General features: G+C 38.8%; 1 protein-coding gene across 2 annotated transcripts in view; it reads left to right on the forward strand.

Annotated features, from left to right (window-relative positions):
* RASA3 (RAS p21 protein activator 3) overlaps positions 1–21676 on the forward strand; it is a 128591-nt gene that overhangs the window by 91826 nt on the left and 15089 nt on the right. For both annotated transcript variants that reach the window (XM_027675025.1, XM_027675026.1), the window contains exons 6-16: positions 2693–2773; positions 5486–5558; positions 9827–9906; positions 13933–14037; positions 14540–14696; positions 15497–15645; positions 17550–17664; positions 18542–18616; positions 19480–19603; positions 20732–20838; positions 21463–21540. In XM_027675025.1, the coding sequence (XP_027530826.1) occupies positions 2693–2773; positions 5486–5558; positions 9827–9906; positions 13933–14037; positions 14540–14696; positions 15497–15645; positions 17550–17664; positions 18542–18616; positions 19480–19603; positions 20732–20838; positions 21463–21540 (1144 nt within the window). The remainder of the gene's footprint in view (positions 1–2692; positions 2774–5485; positions 5559–9826; positions 9907–13932; positions 14038–14539; positions 14697–15496; positions 15646–17549; positions 17665–18541; positions 18617–19479; positions 19604–20731; positions 20839–21462; positions 21541–21676) is intronic.

Genomic DNA, 21676 nt, shown 5'->3' on the forward strand with positions numbered 1-21676 from the left:
TCATGTATCATTCTGATACATATATGTTAATTCTGTAGATGATTAGAGCAATGGCGTTTTATTTTTAATGGCTTTATTTGCTGCATCCCAGTGTGCTCCCCCCTCCCCTCAAGATAATACCTTTATTACACATTCCTTTTCTTTTTCTTTTTTCCCATCTATTACAGATACTAACTGTCAGTCTTAATAATGTGATAGCCATATGGCAGAATTGAGGTTCCATTTTATTGTCTCTGAGTAGCTGACATTTTGTTCTAGCTCTTTTCCTGCTTGCCAAGTAAAGCCAGTGTTCTGGTACCAGGTCGGGAGAGAAGGAGTGTTAATTTACCCAGCAACTTTCCCATGACTGATGAAAATGGCTGTAACAAAAGCAGCCCTAATATTACATTATTCTGCAGCTAATGAATCAACCAGACCTGTGTCTTGTTGAATTTTATTGTCTCTCCTCATAATGTTTTGTAAGATACAAGAACCAGAATGAATTTCTCTCCAAACACAGCCTTCCCTCCTTAAAATCCTAAGTCTTCAGTCTTTTGCTGGATTTCTTCAGCATTCTCAAACAATAACCCCTTTTAAATTACCTGAAAGACTTGTGATACAGTTTATGTTCGTGTCTGTTTCCTGTTTTCCCACATTTTTTTTCTTTCAAGGTTGTTTTTTCTTTTTGTATTCCAACTGCACACAAAGAAACAACTTACTCTTAAGTCATCATGACTGCACAAGAACATCTGTGTATTTTGGTTTTTCTTTTTCTTTTTTCCTTTTTTTTTGTTTGTTTTGGTTTTGGTTTTTCCTCAGAGAACAGAAAAACTATCCTCCTCTGTGAAATGCTCCTCTAGTGTAGCCTAGTGCTGTTTCTGATATTTGACGGTGAGTGATACTTCAAATATGGTGTGATTGGTCCAGTGTTGCACCCTTCCTGATCACTAATTTGGGATTTCCTGATCTGAAGGAGGTTTATGGACCTCCTATTAATCTTTAATAGCTGCCTACAAACCTACACTCCATGAGTTCCTGGTTTGAATCCATGTATTCTTTTGGCATCCATGACACCCCATGGCAATAAGTTTTGCAATTTCGTTGTGTGGAAAAAGTACTTCCTTTTGTTTATTTTTAAACCTGCTGTCTGGTAATTTCATCGTGTGCCACATAATTCTTATTTTGTGAGGAAATGTTCTCCACACCATTCATAATTTTGTAAGCTGTTTGTGAATGGATTACTTCTGTTTTCTGAGCCGGAGAGTACAGACCTGGGAGAGCTATGAGTGATTAGAAGTCGTCCTCCCTGTGTTTTGTAGAGCACACACAATTCAAGATGTGGGTGCCCAGTGATGTACATTGTTGTGTTCTCTCCAACCAGCTGGTGATACTGTTTGCCTTTTTAGAATCACAGAGGATCATCAAGTGTGTGCCCCATAGTGTGATCTTCAGTCTTGTACTTGTAGTACTGTGTGAACCTATCTAGATTGTACCTCTTCTGGTACAAAAATGATTTCTGTATTGACGCAGAATATTAATTTTTTTCCTCCCTCTCTGCGGAATAAGTAATAATAGGTCTGTCCTTAAACTGTATTTGAAGTCCTCATTGTATGTTACCAAATAACGTGCCTTGTGGATAAAATTGGGGAACACTATCTGTTATTGAATTTTTATCTATTGATATTTTTAGTATTTTTTTGTATCAAAGTTACTGTCTCTGAAAACATTAAAATGGATATTACTTTTCTTCTGTTTGCAAGATATTTCATGCTGCAATGATAGTACTACTCACTTGCCCAAAGAGCTTCAGAGTTTGTCTTCACTGAAATTTTCCAGTTGTAATTGTAAATACTTCAGCCCAGCAGGCTCACCTGTTGGAAGCAGAACTTGTTTCAGGAGGGAGAGGCCTGGCAACTGACTTGTCTTTGTTTCCAGTTGGTGTTGCTTTCCTCAGTAGGTTTTAACTTGTGAAATGTGAAACATTTTTTTGCTTTTTGGGGGAAGTTGTGTTGGGTTTTTTCTTATTTTTCCTTTTTTTCTTTTCTTCTCCCCCAAAGGGGTGTTGAAATGAAAGTGCAGAAGTGCAACTTTCCCACCATGGAGCACAGCAAAACCCAATCTGTTCCATGTTATCCTTCCAGTGTCTCTTACTGCTTCAGTGCAGAGCTGTTGAACATGGAGAAAGATGGTTGTGTCATATTGTCTCTTGGTCTATTGTTAACACACCTTTACAAATAACCCCATGCTGAATTTTGTTAAAAGCATTGAGGCCTTCACAAATGTTATTCTGAGGAATTGCCTAACTACTGCTGGGATCTGTCTGTGTGGGTTTTTTTAATCTTCTGTTACAGAAGTAAATTCTGGTTATGTCTTTTGGTTAAATAAGTTGTAAGAGAATTTTAAAGCGCTGATAGCTCCCAACTTGACAGCAGACTCTTACTTTGTGAACCTTAAGTTGTTGCGTAATAAGAATCCTTTGAGTTAAGGTTTCTCAGTAATTTAACAGCATTTTTGACCTCATTAAAGTTAGTATTTAAGACCAAAATGTCTTTTCAAGTTCAGGTATAAATTAAATATTTCTCTTAGTGACATTTCAATTCCATAGTGTAAAGTATTATGAAAAGGGAACAGGATAAAAATGCTTTGCTTTTATTTTCACTCCAGTTTCTTTCTGTTTAATTGATTTGTTTGTCTTGGTTTTCTTCTTTTTTAGAGTTTTAGAGTGCCAAGGGCTGCCCATTGTGAACGGGCAATGTGATCCCTATGCCACCGTTACCTTAGCAGGACCCTCCAGGCAAGTATTGCACGTTCAAGAGCTTCCATTTTATAAGGGTGGTTTCTGTTTCCTTTGTCTGTTAGAAATCTGCATTCTCAGGTGGACAGCTGGGAGTATTTAGACACTGCTAGAATATGTTAAGTGTTGGTGTGTGTGTGTATGAGCTACTGAATTATACTAGAATAAGTAATTTGAGGCTTGTTTCAGTTTTGATTTATGTAAACATCTGAATAATCTCAGAATAATTTGAATATCCTGGAGTATATAATTTGTGGTTAGGCTTAATTTATGCATCTTCTCACCTCACAGTTGGAGGCTGGTTTTTGAGCAAATTCATTGCCTAATTTTGGGCAGGGGCAGAAGAGAAATCTGAATACATCAGCATCTTGCAGAGTATGCACGTTTGTATGCGAATATTTAGTGTCTTGACTTTCAAAGTGTGGCAAATTATTGTGTATGTCAAAACCCCGAGGTGGCTCAGTCCTATAATTTGATATAAGCAGACATAATAGCATGGATAAAATTTGGAATGAGGTTTTAGTGATGAGATTCTGCATAATACTCTTCAGTTTAAATTTGGGATTCAATTTTCCCATCTGTTATAAAAATTTCCTGTGCTGTTGGATGTCACTGTGGTTTTTTTTCTGGCTATCTAAAGTCATCTTTTATGTCTGTGTCATTTTAGAAACAAAACAGCTCTGCTGTGACCTCAAAGAATTGGATTTGGTAGCATGGGCTATTCATAATATTTTACAACAATTTCTTGAAAATACTATAAATAAGAAGCATTCTTGACAAATATTTACCTTGCATGCCGAGGAGTCTTTGAGTTTGTCTTTATTCTTCATCTTTGTCTAAGTGCATTGAGCCTTGTCTCCATTAGTGAGCTGTGTATTTGAGTTATACACTTTGTTTTAAGCCTGTAACCTGTTTCAGATGGCACTGGATGGCTATTACTGAAACTGTAAGGAGATTGTTTGACTAACCCCTGAATGAACAAACTTACCTTTGTCAGCTTCCCTCTGCCTCCCAGTCTGGATAATGTGTGACTATTGATCATCTATTTTCCTTCAGAATAAGGAGCATAGCTTTATCCTATTCCTGTCTGGTTTTTTTTGGGGGGGAGAGGGCTTGCCTCCTATCTCCAGCAAGCAGCATGCAGCTTATTCCCATCCACTGCTTTGTAATTGCTCAATAATTGTGCTGCCTTAATCACCTCCCGTTCTACATCCTGCTTCCCAGTCCCCTCCCAGATGGGTTTATCGGTAAAGAGGTTGGTTGGCAAGTGTGACTGATGAGATGGGGTTGGCAATCTGTCCTATGTCCTGGAGGCGATTAGTCTCTCTTATCTCTCAGCTTCTCCTAGGAATAGTGGGATATTCTTAATCTGTACATCATTCTCCTCTCTGGATTTTTCAATGCCTCTCATTTTAGAGTAGGAAAGCTGCTTTATTCAGCTGCAATGCCAAGAATAAAAATTTCAACAAATGTGCTGCTGTTTATTGTGTGATTTGTACTTAACAGAGCCATCATCAGACTTCCTAACCAAAACTCTTTCTATTCCTGTGTTATAGATGGGAAAACATTGTTTACTCATGGACAGGCCTATTCAAGTCACATGGGAAGCAGCACTGAGAATTAGACCCAGCTTTACTTGACCTCTATGAAATACAGAGTTGTCCAGTTAATATAAGTGGTTACAACTTATCTAAGCAGCTTTGGTGCATGAGAAATGACAGATAGATGTTGGGATGAAATGATTAGTAGGTCAGTTTTCCACATGGCTGATGTGCCTTTCCATCTGTATCTGTTTTAACTTTGCCTGCAGAGCTTTAGGGGAAGATTGGTGACACCAGACAACACAGAGCTTTTCTCTTGTAGGTAATGAGAACGAATCAAGCACAGGTTCATAACATTTGGAAGTCATCAAACAGCTGTTGGCTGGCCTGTGAGAAGTGCATTGGATGGCTCTAGCCCAGCACCAAGCAGTTAGATGTCTGTGGCTAAAAGCCATGGAGGATGAATGGGCAGTGCTAAACTTGGTCAGGCCTGGTGAGTGGCTGGGAGGAGGTCTGCCGTGTCTTGTTCCTACAGAACAGTAGAAATAGACTTCTGCTCAGCAGTGCTCATAATAATTTGCCACCATAATATTAACTAAGCTGTCGGGAAAGGGATGGTAATACAGCAATAAAAATATTCTTACTGAAGAATTCATTCTGGATTTTTTTAGTATCTAACATCACTGAAAAGCAGTCATTGATTCTTCAGGCCAGGATTATAAAATATAAATCCCAGAAATAGATGTGTTAGTCTTTGTCTCCTGTGTTTTCAGAGTATAGGGAATTTTTGAGTTGCATCAAGACTGAGGCAATCTTCCCTGAGACACTGTTGCTGCTCAGAGCCCCATTCTTGGCAGTTGCTTTGTACACATAGAAGATTCTGCTGGATCAACCAAGTGACAGAATCAGGGTTTAAGGGCTTGTGTTTAAAAGAGGATAACAAACTGTGATTACTGTCACTTTAGAGAAATAAGCATGCATTGAAACTCTCTCCTAAATGTGTGCGAATGTCTGTGCCTTGCTGTGCTGGAGCCACATAGCATTCCAGTTTTATCAGATAAATCAAGTGTATGGCTATTTCCTCTTAAGGGACTGTTTTAGGATCACACTTTTGCTAATGTTGTTTCTTACCCTTTTTTGTTTGTTTGTTTCTTTTGTTTCCTTAATTCAGATCGGAAGCCAAAAAGACTAAAGTTAAGAAGAAGACCAACAATCCACATTTTGATGAAGTGTTTTATTTTGAGGTTGGTATTTCAAAGGAATGGGTGATAAGCTGAAATACTATACTGTAGATAGTTGGCACAGCATCCTGCTTCATGTTGTGCCAGCTGTCATCTTTGAAGGCTGTTTCAATGCATGGTGCAGGGGAAAGAAGTACCTGGGATCAGACTACCCACCTGCTGAGAAAGCAGTATATTGCTTCAACTCAGCTGCTCTTTAGGAAAACCTTTAAGTTGGGCACTTCTGAGCAACAGGCTTTACACTCAATCACAACTCACCCCAGTAGAGTTTTGAAAAAGTACAGTTAAAAATGGGTTAAAAAAACCCAACAGTTCCCCCCCAGAGAAATGGTGTGGGGTTTTTTTTTAAGCCTGTGTTTTTATAGCTGCTCCACCCTGTCTTTCCCAGTCAATGGGAGGAAGGTTATTTCCTTAGGAATACTGAAAACTGTAGAGGAAAAATACCCTTAAACTGCTTGTTCTGGATGTCTCCCAGTCTGCTGCAATACCAATGCCTTTTCTCCAAGTGGATGACACCTCTACAGCTTTATTTAATACAAAGCATTTTCAACAAGTCCAGTTAAGATAAGGTATAACTTGTGTGACAGTTCTCATTTAGGTTCTTTCTGGCAAGAGTAGCTGTAATTGTGGTGTGTCCATACATCTATGTGCATGTGTTTATAATTTAGATACCTCTTGAAACTTTCCATTCTGTCTTCTAAAGCATGTGTATCTTTCTCTTTTCCTTTTCTCTTGGACATCATAGTCCTGGTCTCTGCTTAACTGTTCTATTTCAGTAGACACCTCAAGAATGTATCTGGAACAACGAAGTCAATGAAAAGCCAGAGTAGCCCAGTGCAGTTGGCATATATTGAAAAGCCATTTCCACTCATATGGCTTGCATCATTCAGGTCACATTTGCATAAGAAATTGTTGCTGGCATAGAGATGGCACCTAGAGATGTGGTTTCTCAAATCAGTTCTGGGATACAGACAACTATCAGGAAGGGATAGCTGGGGAGAGAGGAGTCATACAGGTACTGGTACACTGTGCAGATCTGAAGTGCACACATCATTTTTGGCATTTATGTCTTCCTCCTCCTTCCACAAACCACTATCTTTGCCTAGAAGCCTATACTTGTACTGACTAATCTTAAGTCTGTCGTACCAGCAGAAACGTGCTCTTGTTGATGTAATGTGTTTGGATACAAGGAACAGATATAGCAAGTTCTTTATTGGCAGGGGCACTTTCTCAGTACCCAAAGGGATGGAACCTATGAGGGTTGGCCAGGATAGTTATCTGAGGAATCTTTCCTTCACTAAGCCAGTGTATCTCATCCTAGGATCCTAGAAACCCTGCTAGTAGTGAGCTTTTGTGCCTGGCTCTTTGAGACTCTGTGGAGTTGCTGCATGAGCATTGCTGGTGGGGGAAAGATTACGTGATCCTGAGTGCTGAAACTGCATTGAGGTGTCTGTGTTTGCTCAAGGCTGCCCAGGATTTCAGTCCATCACCTGGCCCAGAACTGCAGTCTTTGGCAGTGACACAAGAGCGATGTTATATGTAATTAAACTAAAGTGGGCTTCCCTGTTCTTAACACAGGCAGTTCTGGAGGTGCCTGTCAGTGAGAACTTTTACATAAGAATATAATCTGGGAATTCAGACTATAAACCATAAAAACTTCACTTGTCTGATTCCTCAGCCTTCTGTGTGCTGCAGAAGCAGCAAACGTTTGGTATTTAAACACTGAACTTGGCAGGTGGTGCCATATTGGGAGAGGAAAGAGAGACACAAAGCATCTTCCAGCTGGAGTTGGGAGGGAGGGGGCTGGAGGCTTACTTAGTTTGCCTTTGTGCTGAGAGCTGGGTTGCGTGCAAGTACCAGCAGAAGCAAAACCTGAACTCAAGCCCATGCCCCAGTTGTTCTGCTAACTCAGAGCAAAATGATTTCTGTGTGGGTAAGAGCAGAGCTTGGGAAATGTCTGAATCAGCCAGAATTCTGAAACATAAACATACCCTTAGTGCAGACAGAGCCATCATAGATTTATGTCATTTAGAGGGTAGTTAATACATATCAGGCTGAACGTCTTCAAGGAACAAGGTTCAGTAGAACTGCTGTGACTGGGAAGTACATTCACTAATGAGATGTGGGCAGACCTGTGGCTGGTGCATGCAAAGTGCTCCAATTCCTGTGGAGCTGCACAGATTCATGCTTTTGACAGCAGTGTCACTTTCTGCTTCCAAACAGCTTCATCAGCTTTCCTGCAGTCTGCTAGCACAGTGATTGGCCATGCCTCCAAGAAGAAGCTGATCTGTAAAAGGCAGCGAATGGGGGCTTTCCTTTCTACAACTAAAAAGTCGCAGATTTAATTTTCTAAATGGAAAATAGCTTATAATTGGTTTGGGAAATAGAGGGGCTTATTTAAGGGGTGCTGTGAGTGAAACTTGCACCTGGTGGTTAGGAGCCATTTTCATCACCACTTCAGCTGCAGTGTGCTGTGGAGCTGTGTATGCTGCAACAGGAAAATGGCCCTCTTGCAGGAACTGAAGGGGGGAGTCCTGGGGACCTGCTTGTGAACCTGCACGTGCTGGAAAACAAACAAGCAGCTAATAAACAGCTTTTCAGCTTTGCCTGATGAAGGGGACCAACACAGCAGAATTGTGCCCCCTTTTTTGTGAAATGTTATGTGGCAGCTAGTTCAGCACCGTGGACTGGGAGTTTCCTCATCTTCAGTTCCATAGAGCTATCTCTTTAGGAATACCACTCTTGAGCTGTATTAATGTGCATACTAAATAGTTGTATGGTAAACAGAGATATTCATACATGTAGATTCCAGCAAAACTTCTTAGAAAAGTGTTTACTTAAAAGGGACATGCCATAAGTTACACTTATGCTATAGTTTTTTAAAACAACTGGTGTTACAGATAATAAGACTTAAAAGCTTGCTTCCTCATTGACAATGGCACCATTAGCTTTACAATGGTAGTAGCAAATGTCATTTGCAGTTACATAGGAAAATTTGCAGGAACAGTGAAGACAGCGTTTGCAAGGCTAGGGTGAGGAAATTTGTGCTTAGCTGCTTGAAGTTGTAGACTGTATTTAAATACACTGTGGTTTTGGGCTTACCAGGTGCTTTTGATTTCATTAGTCTATAGCATTTGGTCTCCAGTGCTGCCAGTACCTTTTAGTTTTTATGTATCGCCTTGAAAATGTTTCCTGCCTCGCACAGACATAGGTACAAAAGGCTCTGAAGTGTCCTGTGCCAAAGATTCTTTTCTGGTTCCTTCCCACTTAGGCAGCTATATTGTTGCCTCCCTTGTTTGTGCCATCTGCGTCTCATGTACAGTACAAAACCAAGAAGTCAAGTTTACAATAAAAGCCAGTTTTTGTGAGTGGGAAGTATTAAGCCGCAAGTGTATTCAAACCTACAATAAAGTCGAGCTTTTTTGTGCAACCAAGAGCTGAACCCACACATCATACACCCTTGCATTTGATCAGTTCCTGCTGTGGTTTCAGCTGGGCGGGGTAGCCTTTTTCTCAAGTTTCTGACACACTATACAAAAACACAACCATCAAAGTCTTTTTATAGGCATGCTAGAAAACAAATTTTAAGAGATGTTTGTACAAAACCTTTTTTGCTAATGCTCTACACTTACAGCTTTCTGGTTTTTTTACCTGTGCTTTGCTGTTTAATCAGTCTTGGAAATATGGTTGGTGAACTGTGCAGCTGGTTCTATATTCTGAAATGCACAACATAGGCTAGGGTCTCTTAGACAATTGGTCTGCTTGATATTTGTTGTGTGGACAGGTTAAATTGACTTCCAGGATATCAGGGCAGGCAGAATTTCCCAATTCTAACTGGATACACAGCAAAGTGTCCTCCCCACTCTCTCCTCAGAGTGCCTCAGGGCATCTGTTGTACAGCTGTATTTAAAACCCAAATATTAATTGCCCTCTATTTCCCTAGATGGATTATAAAATTGGTGCTCCTTCCAATGGTGTTTTTCTGTTGTTAATGTAAACTCAAAGTGCTATAGTAATATTAAAGATGTTCTTTCTCTGTAAAGAAAGTATGGAGTATCTAGTAACTCCAGGTTATGACTATGTAGCCAGCACTTTTGTATAGTCAGGAATCTGTTTAGTCAACATGTTTATTCACTTGCATGAATGTTTTCAGTATCAGGACTGAAGTCACTGCTGATAGTAAAAGGCAGTGATCTTCCAAAGCTTTGTACAAGTTAGATCAGAAAGTTTTTGTGTCAGATAAGCTGTTAAAGTTTCTTCCTTTTTATTAGGTTACAAGACCCAGTAGCTACAACAAGAAATCCCATTTTGATATTGAAGATGTTGATGAAGTTGACAAAATGGAGATTAGGTAATATAAAATACTTCACTAGTATAAAACTGTCTTCCTAAGTTGTGTAACTTTGTAGTAGACCCTGTTTTCAAAGTGACAAGCATGGTTTTACTGTTGATAAATCAAGATGGGGCTTCATCACTGTATCTGTATGTTCATTTACCTCTACTGTCTTGTAGATGGTATCTTGAATGTGTGTGATGGTTTTCCTTTGTATCCTATGTATACTGTGTGTATGCTAATGTGAGGTTGTCATTAAGCACAGCCTTTTATGTCTTTGCTCCCCTTTCCTCCCTCCCTCAGTTTCCCAGGAGAGCCCAGAGGCTCTGTGATGCTCTCAGTTAAAGAGTGTATTTTCTTTTATCGCTTACTTTTAGCAACCCTTGTAAGGTCCATCTTCCCTCGAAAGAAACTCCTGAACTCAGGAGTTTTTCTGGGGCAGAGGCAGTTTCTCTTCTCTTTTGCCTGCCAAACTGTAACCCGTTATTGCAAGATTTGGTATGATAAAAGTGAAATCAGTTGCACAGGAAAAGAGCTATTCGGATTTCAAAACCAAAACAACCCTACCCCACCACGTGCCACCCTCTCAGTACTATTTTAAGCCCTGAGGAGGCCAGTCAACAGCATCTGTGGGGACAGATGAGTATAAAAGTGGAGAGAAGAAAAAAGGAGGTATGAAACTTGAAGATATCACATGCATCATACCATCACATATGTTGAAACTTGGAGATGAAGGCCATCTGGTGATCTGGATGCATTGTAGGTGAAAATTGCTGTATCTACATCAGATGATGAGAAATTCCTTTCTCCTTTATGCTAGGATTTGCAGGAAGAAAGGTTGAGGGGGAATAGTAGCACCCCCTTCCTCCCCAGGTATTCCCACAAGAGAGGCAGTGAGGCATCTCCCAAATGTTCCCTAGTTCCTTCAGAAGCACAGCTGGCTGTAAGGAAAGGAAGGAATACTGGGAAGGGGGAACAGTACTTGGTCCCAGCAAGCAAGATGCATCTGTGTTCACGAATGAATGCATTGAGAGCTGTTCTAATTTGACAGTCAGCTGCTGGTTCATGTAGCCTGTCAGTGTAGTATCGCAGTGCTACAAGACCATTAATGGATTTGTGTTTGCCATGGCTCTGTGAGGCAGGAAAGGGAAACTATTCATATGTGAGAGAGACAAAAGCTGTGCTCTTTCTCTGAGAACATCTGTGTCAGGCAGTGCAGGTTGTCTGTCAGGCAGTGTGTCAGGTAGCTGCTTGAGGGGCAACTCACAGCTAGTTCATGGGAGAAAAAGCACAAGCCCAGGTGCAGTGCTGTACTGGTTTGGTGGTGTCAGTGTTGCAGCACAGCAGATGATGTAATCCTAGCACTAGACTATATTCTTGAAAGATTTGCATGGTGTAGACAGATATGAAATAGCATGTTCCATATCCCATAGAATGTATGGGATGGAATGGGCAACTAAACCACATCTTGGGAGTCCCAGTCTAGTCTTTATAACCATGATGCTCAACCATGCGCTGATTTTAAGTGAAAGCTAGGATTCTCTGATAGTTTTTGTGACAGATTGGAAGAGGACCCTAGACATTGTTGGGCAGTGGTTACACATTGCGTAATATTTCAGTGATTCTTATTTGGTACTACTGGACTAAATGAAATTATACAGTTGTTTTACTTATTGAGTATATTTTCTGGACAAATGACTGCAACAAAAATGTACGTGGAGCTGAGCTTCAGAAAAGTCTGTCATTCCTGAAAACCAGTGTATCACAGTGTGGTAAAGATGAGTAGTTTGAGAGGAGGCTTACAAAATAGTTGGGTAAAGATTAAGTACTTAAATAATAAGCAAAAGCAGATGAAGTGTTAGTCTTGGTTGGACAAATTCTGCTCAGAGGTTTTGTCCCCTGTAGGACAGAGTGTTTTTGTTTCCATCTCAGGTTCCCCTTCCACCCCCACTCACTTCCTCCACTGTGTTTAGTGAGAGTTAGGTTGCACCCATGCCCTCTGGATGGATCACACAATCTATGGGTTCGGGGATTTGTTTTCTTTTTCTCTCCTGAGAAAAATACAGTACCACAGGGTAAAGAGGAGACTTAGTCTCTCATGATTTCTCTCTAAAGCTATGAAAGTTTTCTCTTTTTGAGTGGGTGTAGGAAGTTGTAGGCAGGACATATCAGGCACTTGGGGACCAGATGTTCTGGTGAACTCATTGTTTCTCCTCCCCCTCTCTGCTGTTTGTTTCTTTCTGTGACTACAATCTGTCCAGCTTCAGAATAATACTTGTTATAATTTTGCCTTTTAAAAATCTTGGGAAACAATCATCTTTTAGACTCTGAGGTTTGTGTATTAAGATTTTTAATAAATGCTGTGCACTCTTTGTAGTCCAAGAGCACAAACCAATAATTTCAGAATTTACATGCCTGCTTTGCTTACTGTGTAGTATGAGACCTACTTTAACTTGCTAGTTCCTCTTGTACAGATCCTTTGCACTGATTTTTTTTCTTTAAGTGGGGGGAAACATCCTTTGTCCCTCTGTTTGAATGTGTTATTGCTAGTTGGCATCTTGAAAGAGTTTGGATAAACTAGAAACCAGCAGCCTGTAAATGCTTGGTAAATTGTAAGTTTGACAGTGTAAATAGAATTAAAGATTCTTTTCCTCCTGAAGCTGCTTTTAGCTACCTGAACTTGTTAGCAAGATAATAACTCACCAAATATGGAGAAAGGGGAGAGGAGGTTGAGTTTTCAAAGAATTTTTTTTCCTTTTGGAGCATTCTTGCCCTGCAGAAATACTGTCAAAATATCAGAATTTGAAGAACTTTACCTAGCACATGTGCAATGTGAGATGATGGTATGTCTAGTGTATGATACTTGATGCATGAGACACTGCTGGCAGATGCAAGGCTCAGAGTATATAAAAGTGATGTCCTCTGCACTTGGATAAGATAGGATAAACCTTTAGCAGGATTCTCAACATCCATGCCTTGACAAGTCTTCTGTGACTTGCTTGAGACTAGGAAGGTTGTGTAAGTATGTGCATGATTTTGGGGACACAATGACTTTGCACCTTATCAAAATTAAAGTTGCTCTTCTAAAAATCATCATTATTGGAAAACCTGTATTTCTTCCCATGTACCTTTTTTTTCCCCGCCAAAGATTATGCCACGTTCAATCTGTCTTAGCTGCAAAATATTCAGCTGAGCTTGTTTTATAATAAAAATGCCTTACAGAGGAAACCTTAAAATATGTACAGAAACCACTACCTTGGAGTTTGAAATCCTTGCTTCGAGGTGGGTATGGTAGCATTTATCTACAAATGGTAGGTTAGGCACCAGTACTTCTGCTTTGAATCTCAGTGCAGTTGTTTTCCATCCTAGTGTTAAAGAGCATAAGAAAGTATCATCTAGAGATACATACCAGAACTTCCCAAATGTGAGGGACCGAGTGCCAAAAATTGAGTAAGCTTCAGTCAATACATAGTTTATACAGAATGGTAGGAACTATCCTGAGGCTTTGAATATCTCTACAGAGCTAGTTTAGGTGCCCAAAATATGTAAGCTTGAGACAGTGAATCTTTCCAGGAGCTAGAGCACTGGGAAGGACTGCGTAGACATTCAGCCTAATTCCATAAAGCTGCCACTTAGCTGCTGGTAATCCCAAATTAGACAGGGACTGACAGTATGGAGTCCTTAAATTTGCACTTTTTTACCCTGGTGTCATTTTACCTGTATTTCTCCATTTCCTGGGATAGCCAAACTATCCCAGCCCTCCGAATCTTTATCGATATGGATAGTGGAAACAGTACAGATGAGAAAAAGTTAATCTAAATTATTTTTTTCACTGATGTTTCATGGAGGTGAATTGCACAGCTTCAGAAATCTAAGGTAAGGTTATCACTTTACTGTTTGGAAATCGTTGCTGTACAGTTTTAAGTTTTTCTAACTCATAAACTTGAGGGGGAAAAACCCAACAAATTGGAAAAAAGGTTGGAATTATTTGTTTTTATTTTTAATTTATTATTAATGTTTTTAATTTATTTGTTTTTAATATAGGGTTGATCTTTGGAATGCCAGTAACCTGAAGTTTGGTGATGAGTTTCTAGGAGAACTGAGACTCCCTTTGAAATTTCTCCGACAGTCTAGTTCTTACGAAGCATGGTATTTGACATTTTTCTTTTGGAGAATAAGTAGAAACATATGTCTGCTCTGAAGACTTAAGAGTCATTACTGCTATGTGATAAAGTTTAAATGGATTTAATTTGTATCTTTTTTGTAAGCAAGCCAAAGTAATCTCAGCTAGTGTAAGAACAAGAAGTTTTGATAATGTGATTAGAGGTTTCAGACTGCCTCTGTGTTATGTGTGGGAGTTGTAATATGTTGGTTTTATGATACTATTTACTGCAGTTTATTAGCAATGCCATGGTTTTAGTGTGTGAGTTTTTAATCATAACTACATAAAACTTACGTTCAGAACTTCCCATGTTGCAGTTGGTGCAAAATAGACTGGCAAACTTAGTTAAAAACCCCGATTCAGAGCTCTCAAGGAGTTGATACATATATAAATGCTCTGTATATCTGTATATTTTCTATATGTTCACGTATAGCCTGAGATAATCTTGTGTTTCAGCACAAACTTTCTGTCTTATTTTTTGCATATCAGGTATTTCCTGCAGCCCAGAGATAATGGTAACAAGTCATTGAAGCCTGATGACCTTGGTTCCTTAAGGTTAAATGTGGTTTACACTGAGGACCATGTTTTTTCCTCAGACTATTACAGTCCACTTAGAGACGTGCTGCTAAAATCTGCAGATGTTGAGGTAATTTGCTTGCACTGTTTGTTGTTTACCTGCAGATCATCCTCCCAGGGGTCTCTGATTGTTTGTCACTATCTTGCTGGCACCATAGTTTTTTAGCTACCAGAGAGGTCAGCTTCTTTTTCACACCTGAGAACCTTGTTAAGCTTTGCATATACCTGGTGCTTGTTTTCAGTCCTTGCAGAGATCTTTATGTGCATGCAGTATGGTGGGTGAAGACACACCCAGGAACACCAGCATATTCTGTGACTTTTTAATTTTACATGTGAAAATGCAAAGTAAACTTCAGTTTGACCAGTTGCTTTCCTGTAGTGGAGAGGAACAGGTTTGCTTACATAATTGAGAAAAACCCAAACCAAGAACTATTCCTGAAGCGTCAGAGTTGGACCTTGTGTGCCCTTGTGTATATTTTTAACAGTTGTAGCAGTGCTTTTATTTTTTCAGTGGAAGAACTGGGTTCTATACTCACTGTGACTTGAAATTGCAAAGGGTTAGATAGAGTTCTTCCTCTTCATTTGCTTCCCAGGCAAGTGACATTCAGTGAAAAGACAGCCATTAAAAATGAGGGGGGGGGAAAGAGACTGTACTGTAATAGTTTTTAAAGTGCTGCCCTCTTGTGATCAGAACTCGCAGCCCACAAAAACTGGGATGTAACATCACCTATGTTATGTACAGACATGTTGGGTAACTGGCCATTGCAACTGTTGTGTGGGGTTCAGCATTATGGAGCTAATGGAAAAAGAAAGAAAGGATGCTTGTTCTGGAAGGATTTCTCAAAATTTTTATTACTTTCCCCTGTTCAGCCTGTTTCAGCATCAGCTGCACATATTTTGGGTGAAGTTTGCAGAGAAAAACAGGAAGCAGCCATACCTCTTGTCAGGCTTTTCTTACACTATGGCAGAATTGTGCCTTTCATAAGTGCCATTGCGAATGCTGAAGTGAAGAGAACTCAGTAAGTACCAAAAACCAAGCTGCTTTCAAACATACCTACTCTGCATTGGCTAGTGCTAGGATGCTCCACTCAGTTTCTAGAATCATGCAATTTCAAAAGAAAATGTCAGAGTTTTTCCTGTTCCTCCCAGCTCAGTAGCAGAGCTCTTTATAAATGCTTTCACTGCTCTCAAGATCTGGTGAGTTTGATTTTTGGAGGAATTCCCATCATATTTTGCAAAATCTACTTGCAAGACTATTGTAAGGTCAAAAGCAGGTATTTTCATTCTTCTCAGTCTTAAGTATAGTTGATGATAACTGTAAAATTCTGTGTTACCTTCAGCTGTTCATATGAAATCATTTCAGCTTCATCATGTGCTAATAAATCATCTAGTGCTGAGTGTTTGTTGAATTTGTTCAAAACAAAAAGCAAGTTTCTTCCTAATAATGAATATTTAAGACAAGCTGTATGTCTAATCTTTTCAGTTAGAGGATGAAGGAACCAAAATGGGATTGATTTGGCATGGGATAGCAGAAAACAAAGTTGGGTTGTTTTGGTTGCTTCTTTTAAGTGCCTTGTTTGACTTACTGGGGGGCTGATAGTTCAGTAGTGTAAGATCTAGTATTCACACCAGGCAGGTCCTAAAGAACATTTGTTGCCACAAGCCTTGTGCCTATGTAGTGATGTTCTTGACTAACAGTAGAAGAGACAATTGGGAGGTAATGGGAGTGACAGATACCAACTCTGAAGTAAGAGCTTCCTCTGTACAAAATAAAATCTTTATGTGGGTTGGCTCTTTTCAAAGTGTCTGAGGGATCAAGTGTTTTCCTTCCTCTAGGTAGGTGTGTTTTTTCTGTACTACAGCTTGGCTGAAAGAGCTTGGTTGCTGCGGTATGAGGAAATTTGCTGCTCCCTTGTCAGTCATGCTCCTGTGATAAAACAGCAAAGACGGTGATTGTTTTCAGGGCTTTCTGGCATTTGTAACAGGCAGTGAGCTTACTTTTTTTGTGAAACAGAATGATAAATCCAGCAAAGTAATTCATCCTGTTATTCACTGCTTGTAAATGACTACAACTGTAGTAAGCTGTAAACAACAGAAAAGATATCAGTGTATGTACAAGAGCAGCCAAATAACTTCATATCAAGTTTGATCTGCTGTCACTAGGCACAGGGTTTGATGGTATGATTGTAGATGAGGTCATTGATTATGTACCTATTTGAATAACGTAAATTGCTGTGCAAGGAATTGCAGGTACATGATAGTGCTGTTAGCTAAAGCTTTACAAATCACAGTGGCTGTATGTCTAGTATAAGATGGATTCTGTGCAAAGGACTTTTCGGAAAGACATGAGATGAGTCTGCATGACATCAGGTCTCAGGGCAGAACTGGGATCTGCACTGTGTTTAATAGTGTTACCACAGAGCAGTGCTGTAAGTCCTTTAGAAAAGATGACTGTGTTTGCTTCTCCCTCCCAGCTTACAAGTGCTTATTTTGTAGGTCGAAGTAGTAGGTCATGTGTAATGTCCGGTGTTGTTGTGAGACTGTAATCACTGCCTCCTTCCTTTAGTAAAACTAATGCTGTTCAGTAGGATGTGAAAACAGGTGATTTTTCCCCCATTTATATTGTTAACCCCTTTGATTTGGGCCTACATGTTGCTGTGTGTTTGGATAGTGTACTGAGCACGCTGCACTAATACAAAGAAGATCTGTAGTCCCTCTGGACTTTCCATGACTACTGCTTTTCGGTTATATTTGGAAGTGCACTAAATGCTGTGTGACTGCATTTAATGGCAGGCTGTGTCAAAGGAGGTTTTGCTTGTGTATTCAAACCCAGGTTTTCGTCACCTTTCACTGCTGCTTTTATTTCCATGTATTAGCAGTTTATTACAAAGACACTGAATTACAGAAAATTGTTCACTTCCAGAGATCCAAACACCATTTTCAGAGGAAACTCATTAACTTCCAAGTGCATTGACGAGACAATGAAACTGGCAGGGATGCATTACCTGCAAGTTACGCTAAAGCCAATTATAGATGAGGTAAGAACAGTTTAGACTGTTTATTTGGTAAAATATCCCTCTAAAGGCCTCCAGGGAGCAAATACTGTTTATTACTTCCCATTTTAAGATGGCTTTATAGGAGTAATTCTTAATAGTCTGTTTCTACATTAAAATCCTGTGTGTTCCTTTAGCCACAGCTGAGTCGCCTAATTCAGAAACAATTGGATTGAATTAAATGAAAAAGAAACTTTCTATTTATTAACCTAAATTACTCTGTTTTATAAAAACTAGCATATAGTGTTTCTGAGAAATTAATAAAGTAATAAGTTAATGAATAAAGAATATATGCAACAGAAAGCTATTGTAAAGCTATAAATAACACATTTAATCCAGTGGATATAAAGGAATACAGTTATTCTTAGATAACTGTGCATGTGATGCCTGTATTATAACAATGGTTTATTATCTATCCAGTCCAGAATGGTGAGTGTGGGTATTTTAGTGCAATAATTGGGCAATGCTTTCAGACCACAGACTTCCTTTAAATGATTTGGCAATTTCTTCAGCTGTTGTTGTCTTAGTGTTTCATCAGAAAGTGTCAAGTTTTAAAAAATATGGATGTACTTCCAAAGTTGACTATTTTGGAAACATAAGGCTTTTCTTGAACAGCCTTGCTTGCAAAAGTCTAAAGAAAAATTCTGCGTTTCAGTTGAAGGAAAGGGTAGAACTAATTGATGCTACTACTTTTTGGAAAAAAATAAAGATCACAAAATTTGCTTTGTCAAAAGGAAAAATACTATTTATAAAGTTGGCTTTTGCCTTTTACCTCAAAAAACTAAGAAGTATACTTTTTACAAAACCTTTTCTACTTGTAGATAAACTTATATATTAATTATTAAATATATTTTTTTTCTAGATCTGCCAGGTCCATAAACCTTGTGAAATTGATCCTGTGAAATTAAAAGATGGTGAAAACCTGGAAAATAACAGGGTATGCATTAGATTTTGAAGACATAACCTCTGTTTACACTGTCAAGTTTAACTGAAGTCTTCAGACATTTAATGTTGCAAATAATTTTGTCATTCATTAGAATACAGTGCAAGTTTTCTTAACACCACCCTTATAATTATTTTACAACAGCTTGATATTATGCTATAAACCTGTAGAAAATTAATCGCTTCTGCCGCTGCCCTTGAGGACAAGGATGACTTAGCTTGTGGCTAGACTGGAGGAAATAAGGCTCAGGGGGATCTTATCTTTCTCTACAACTACCTGAAAGGAGGTTGTAGCAAGGTAGGGTTCAGCCTCTTCTCCCAACAAGTGACAGAATGAGAGGAAATGGCCTCAAGTTGTGTCAGGGGAGGTTTAGAGTGGATACTGGGAAAAATTTCTCCACTGTAGGGGTGTTCAGATATTGGAACAGGCTGCCCAGGGAAGTGGTGGAATCACCATCCCTGGAAATGTTCAAGAGGCATGTGAGGTTGTGGCACCTGGGGACATGGTTTACTGGTGGACTTGTTTTTGCTGGGTTAATGCTTCAACTCAATGATCTGAGAGATCTTTCCCAGCTTTAATGATTTTGTGATTCTGCTGATGATGTAGAAATGGTGTTATGAGAAGGAATGATATGCCATAAAGCCGTATCATTTAATGTTTGGATTTGATAGGAATGATATTGTTACTCTTTACATTTACCAAATAGAGTATAAATGAGTGTGAGTTTTTTTCGCAAGTGTATAATGTTGAAAGTGGGGATCTTTTAATGATGCCATTATGAATAAAACCAGGAATAGTGCCACTTGCCACAGCAGAAAGCTAGGCTAACTTTGTCATACATCTTTACACCTTTTCAGGAAAATTTGAGGCAATATGTTGATCGCATTTTTACTGTAATTACAAAATCTGGTGTAAGCTGCCCTACAGTGATGTGCGATATTTTCTTTTCACTGAGAGAATCAGCTGCCAAACGTTTTCAAGGTGAGTTTCTATATATTGTTTTATTTTATGTAATTGATAGCTTTTAAACACAGATGCACTCTGTGTTTACTAAATCCCTGATGGATTTAGTAATTGAACAGCAGCTTATCTAAAATATGATTTGGAGTGTGTTAATGCAGGTTTTTCATTGATTATTCATTCCACAAAGAACATGACTTTTAATGATGGTTTGAATTCTTTCTTCAACATCTTTTAGAGGAAAACAGCATTTAAAAAGATCATTATGATGGTATGTGTTTATGAGTTCAGTTTTTGCAAAGTATGCTCAGTTTGCAAATGTTCAGGGTTTTGTAAAGGGCTTGTTTCAGACTTCATGCAGCAGAATTACTTTCTCCTCATATGTCAAACTATAATAAAGGCTAGTCTATAAATTAGAGTTATTGCAAGCTCATTGCCCTAGAAGCCCATGTGCTGCAAAGGTTTTCTGGCTGTCAAGAGAGAATTCTTTCCACTCCCTCCTAGATGTTTTAGCTCTGAGAGTGAGTGGGAATATAAAACTGGAATTGGGCAAAACAACTGACCTATGTATTTTCAGGAAGGGAAACAGATTACAGTAAGGAAGTTTTAGAGGGAGTAATAAAAATTCAGCTTTTAAATAATCACTCTGGAGTAGAAAAGCTCAAGCAAAAAAGCATTAACTGTGCTGTCATGCAGTTTATGTTAAAATAAATAAATAGTGTGTTTTTGGTAACTACCAACTGGAATAGATACATTAGCAGTCTGTACAGCAGTTGTGCTCAGGGCTATAACTAGGTAACTGAGAATTGACCTCTGTGCTGAACATTTCATTAACTATGTAAATTATTCACCTTACTTCAGTGCATAGATAGCAGATGTTTGTATGAAATCAAAAGTGAATGGTGTTCTCCTTGTAGCTTGTGTCATGAACCCACTTCTTTTTTTAAAAGGGCTGTCATTAACATTTCTTTGGTTTAGGCTAGATGATCTCTGGTTCCAAATCCTCTATCATCAGTTAATCCTTAACTCACAAATATATACATTTCCAGCACATGCTTGAGTTAGCTTTCTAAAGGCTTTCTGATAATTTCAGGAGGTTTTTAAGGAAGGATTATTGAAATGCTGAGTAGAGGTCTTTTTTTTAAATAGGTGACCCAGATGTGAGGTATACAGCTGTCAGCAGCTTTATTTTCCTGAGATTCTTTGCTCCTGCCATTCTTTCTCCAAACCTCTTTCAGCTTACACCCCACCATCCAGTAAGTACTGTATCAGGTTTTTTTCTAGCTATGTTTATGGTTCTGTCACCATAGTCTGTATGTTGAGAATCTTTATTTAATTCTTTTAATAGCCTTTAGGAAAAGTACCTTTGTTAGTTTAAAGATCTGCTCTATCTGTCTTGAATATGAAGCATATGTTGAATGACTGTGTATGTGTAGAACTTGGGAGATATGGGAAGAACAGTGAAATTTTAAGGATGAAAAAGAGGGTCTAAGCTGCTGAGGAAAGATCGACATTGCTTCATTTTTGCTGCATTACATTAATGTTTGATTGTCAGCAGTGTTGGAAATGTTTTGGAGACTTTTAGTAGTTGTTCTCATTGGAAGTGGGAAGGACATGGGCAGTCTTCAAGAAATCTCTGGTTTTGTTTTGCAAGTGATTGCCTTTGTTTCTCAAATCAGTAGAGTAGCTATGGAGCATGATGGCTTAAGAGTCAAAAACATTTTTTTGAAAAAGGCAACTTTTCCCTTCATTGTTTTGTTGGTCTTTTCTAATTTTATGTTACTTTTCTGCAAGTGAAATAAGAAAGAAGAAATATAGTTTACCTTCGTCTATTCTATATTTTAAATAGCTAGTCCATATAATATTGTTCTCTTTCCTAGGATCCTCAAACTTCTCGAACTTTGACACTTATCTCTAAAACCATTCAAACACTAGGCAGCTTATCAAAATCTAAATCTGTAAGTATGCCATTTTCATTTAAAGGCTTAATTTAGGAAAGTGGGGTTTTTTTATTCTTTTATCACTAATTATAATTAAGCTTTTAAAATGCTTGAGTTGCACTAGGCTTATGCAAAACTGGTTATGTTTGCTTTG

This window comes from Neopelma chrysocephalum, unplaced genomic scaffold (genome assembly GCF_003984885.1).
Source record: "Neopelma chrysocephalum unplaced genomic scaffold, ASM398488v2 Primary Assembly neopelma1_25, whole genome shotgun sequence".
Classification (NCBI taxonomy): Eukaryota; Metazoa; Chordata; class Aves; order Passeriformes; family Pipridae; genus Neopelma; species Neopelma chrysocephalum.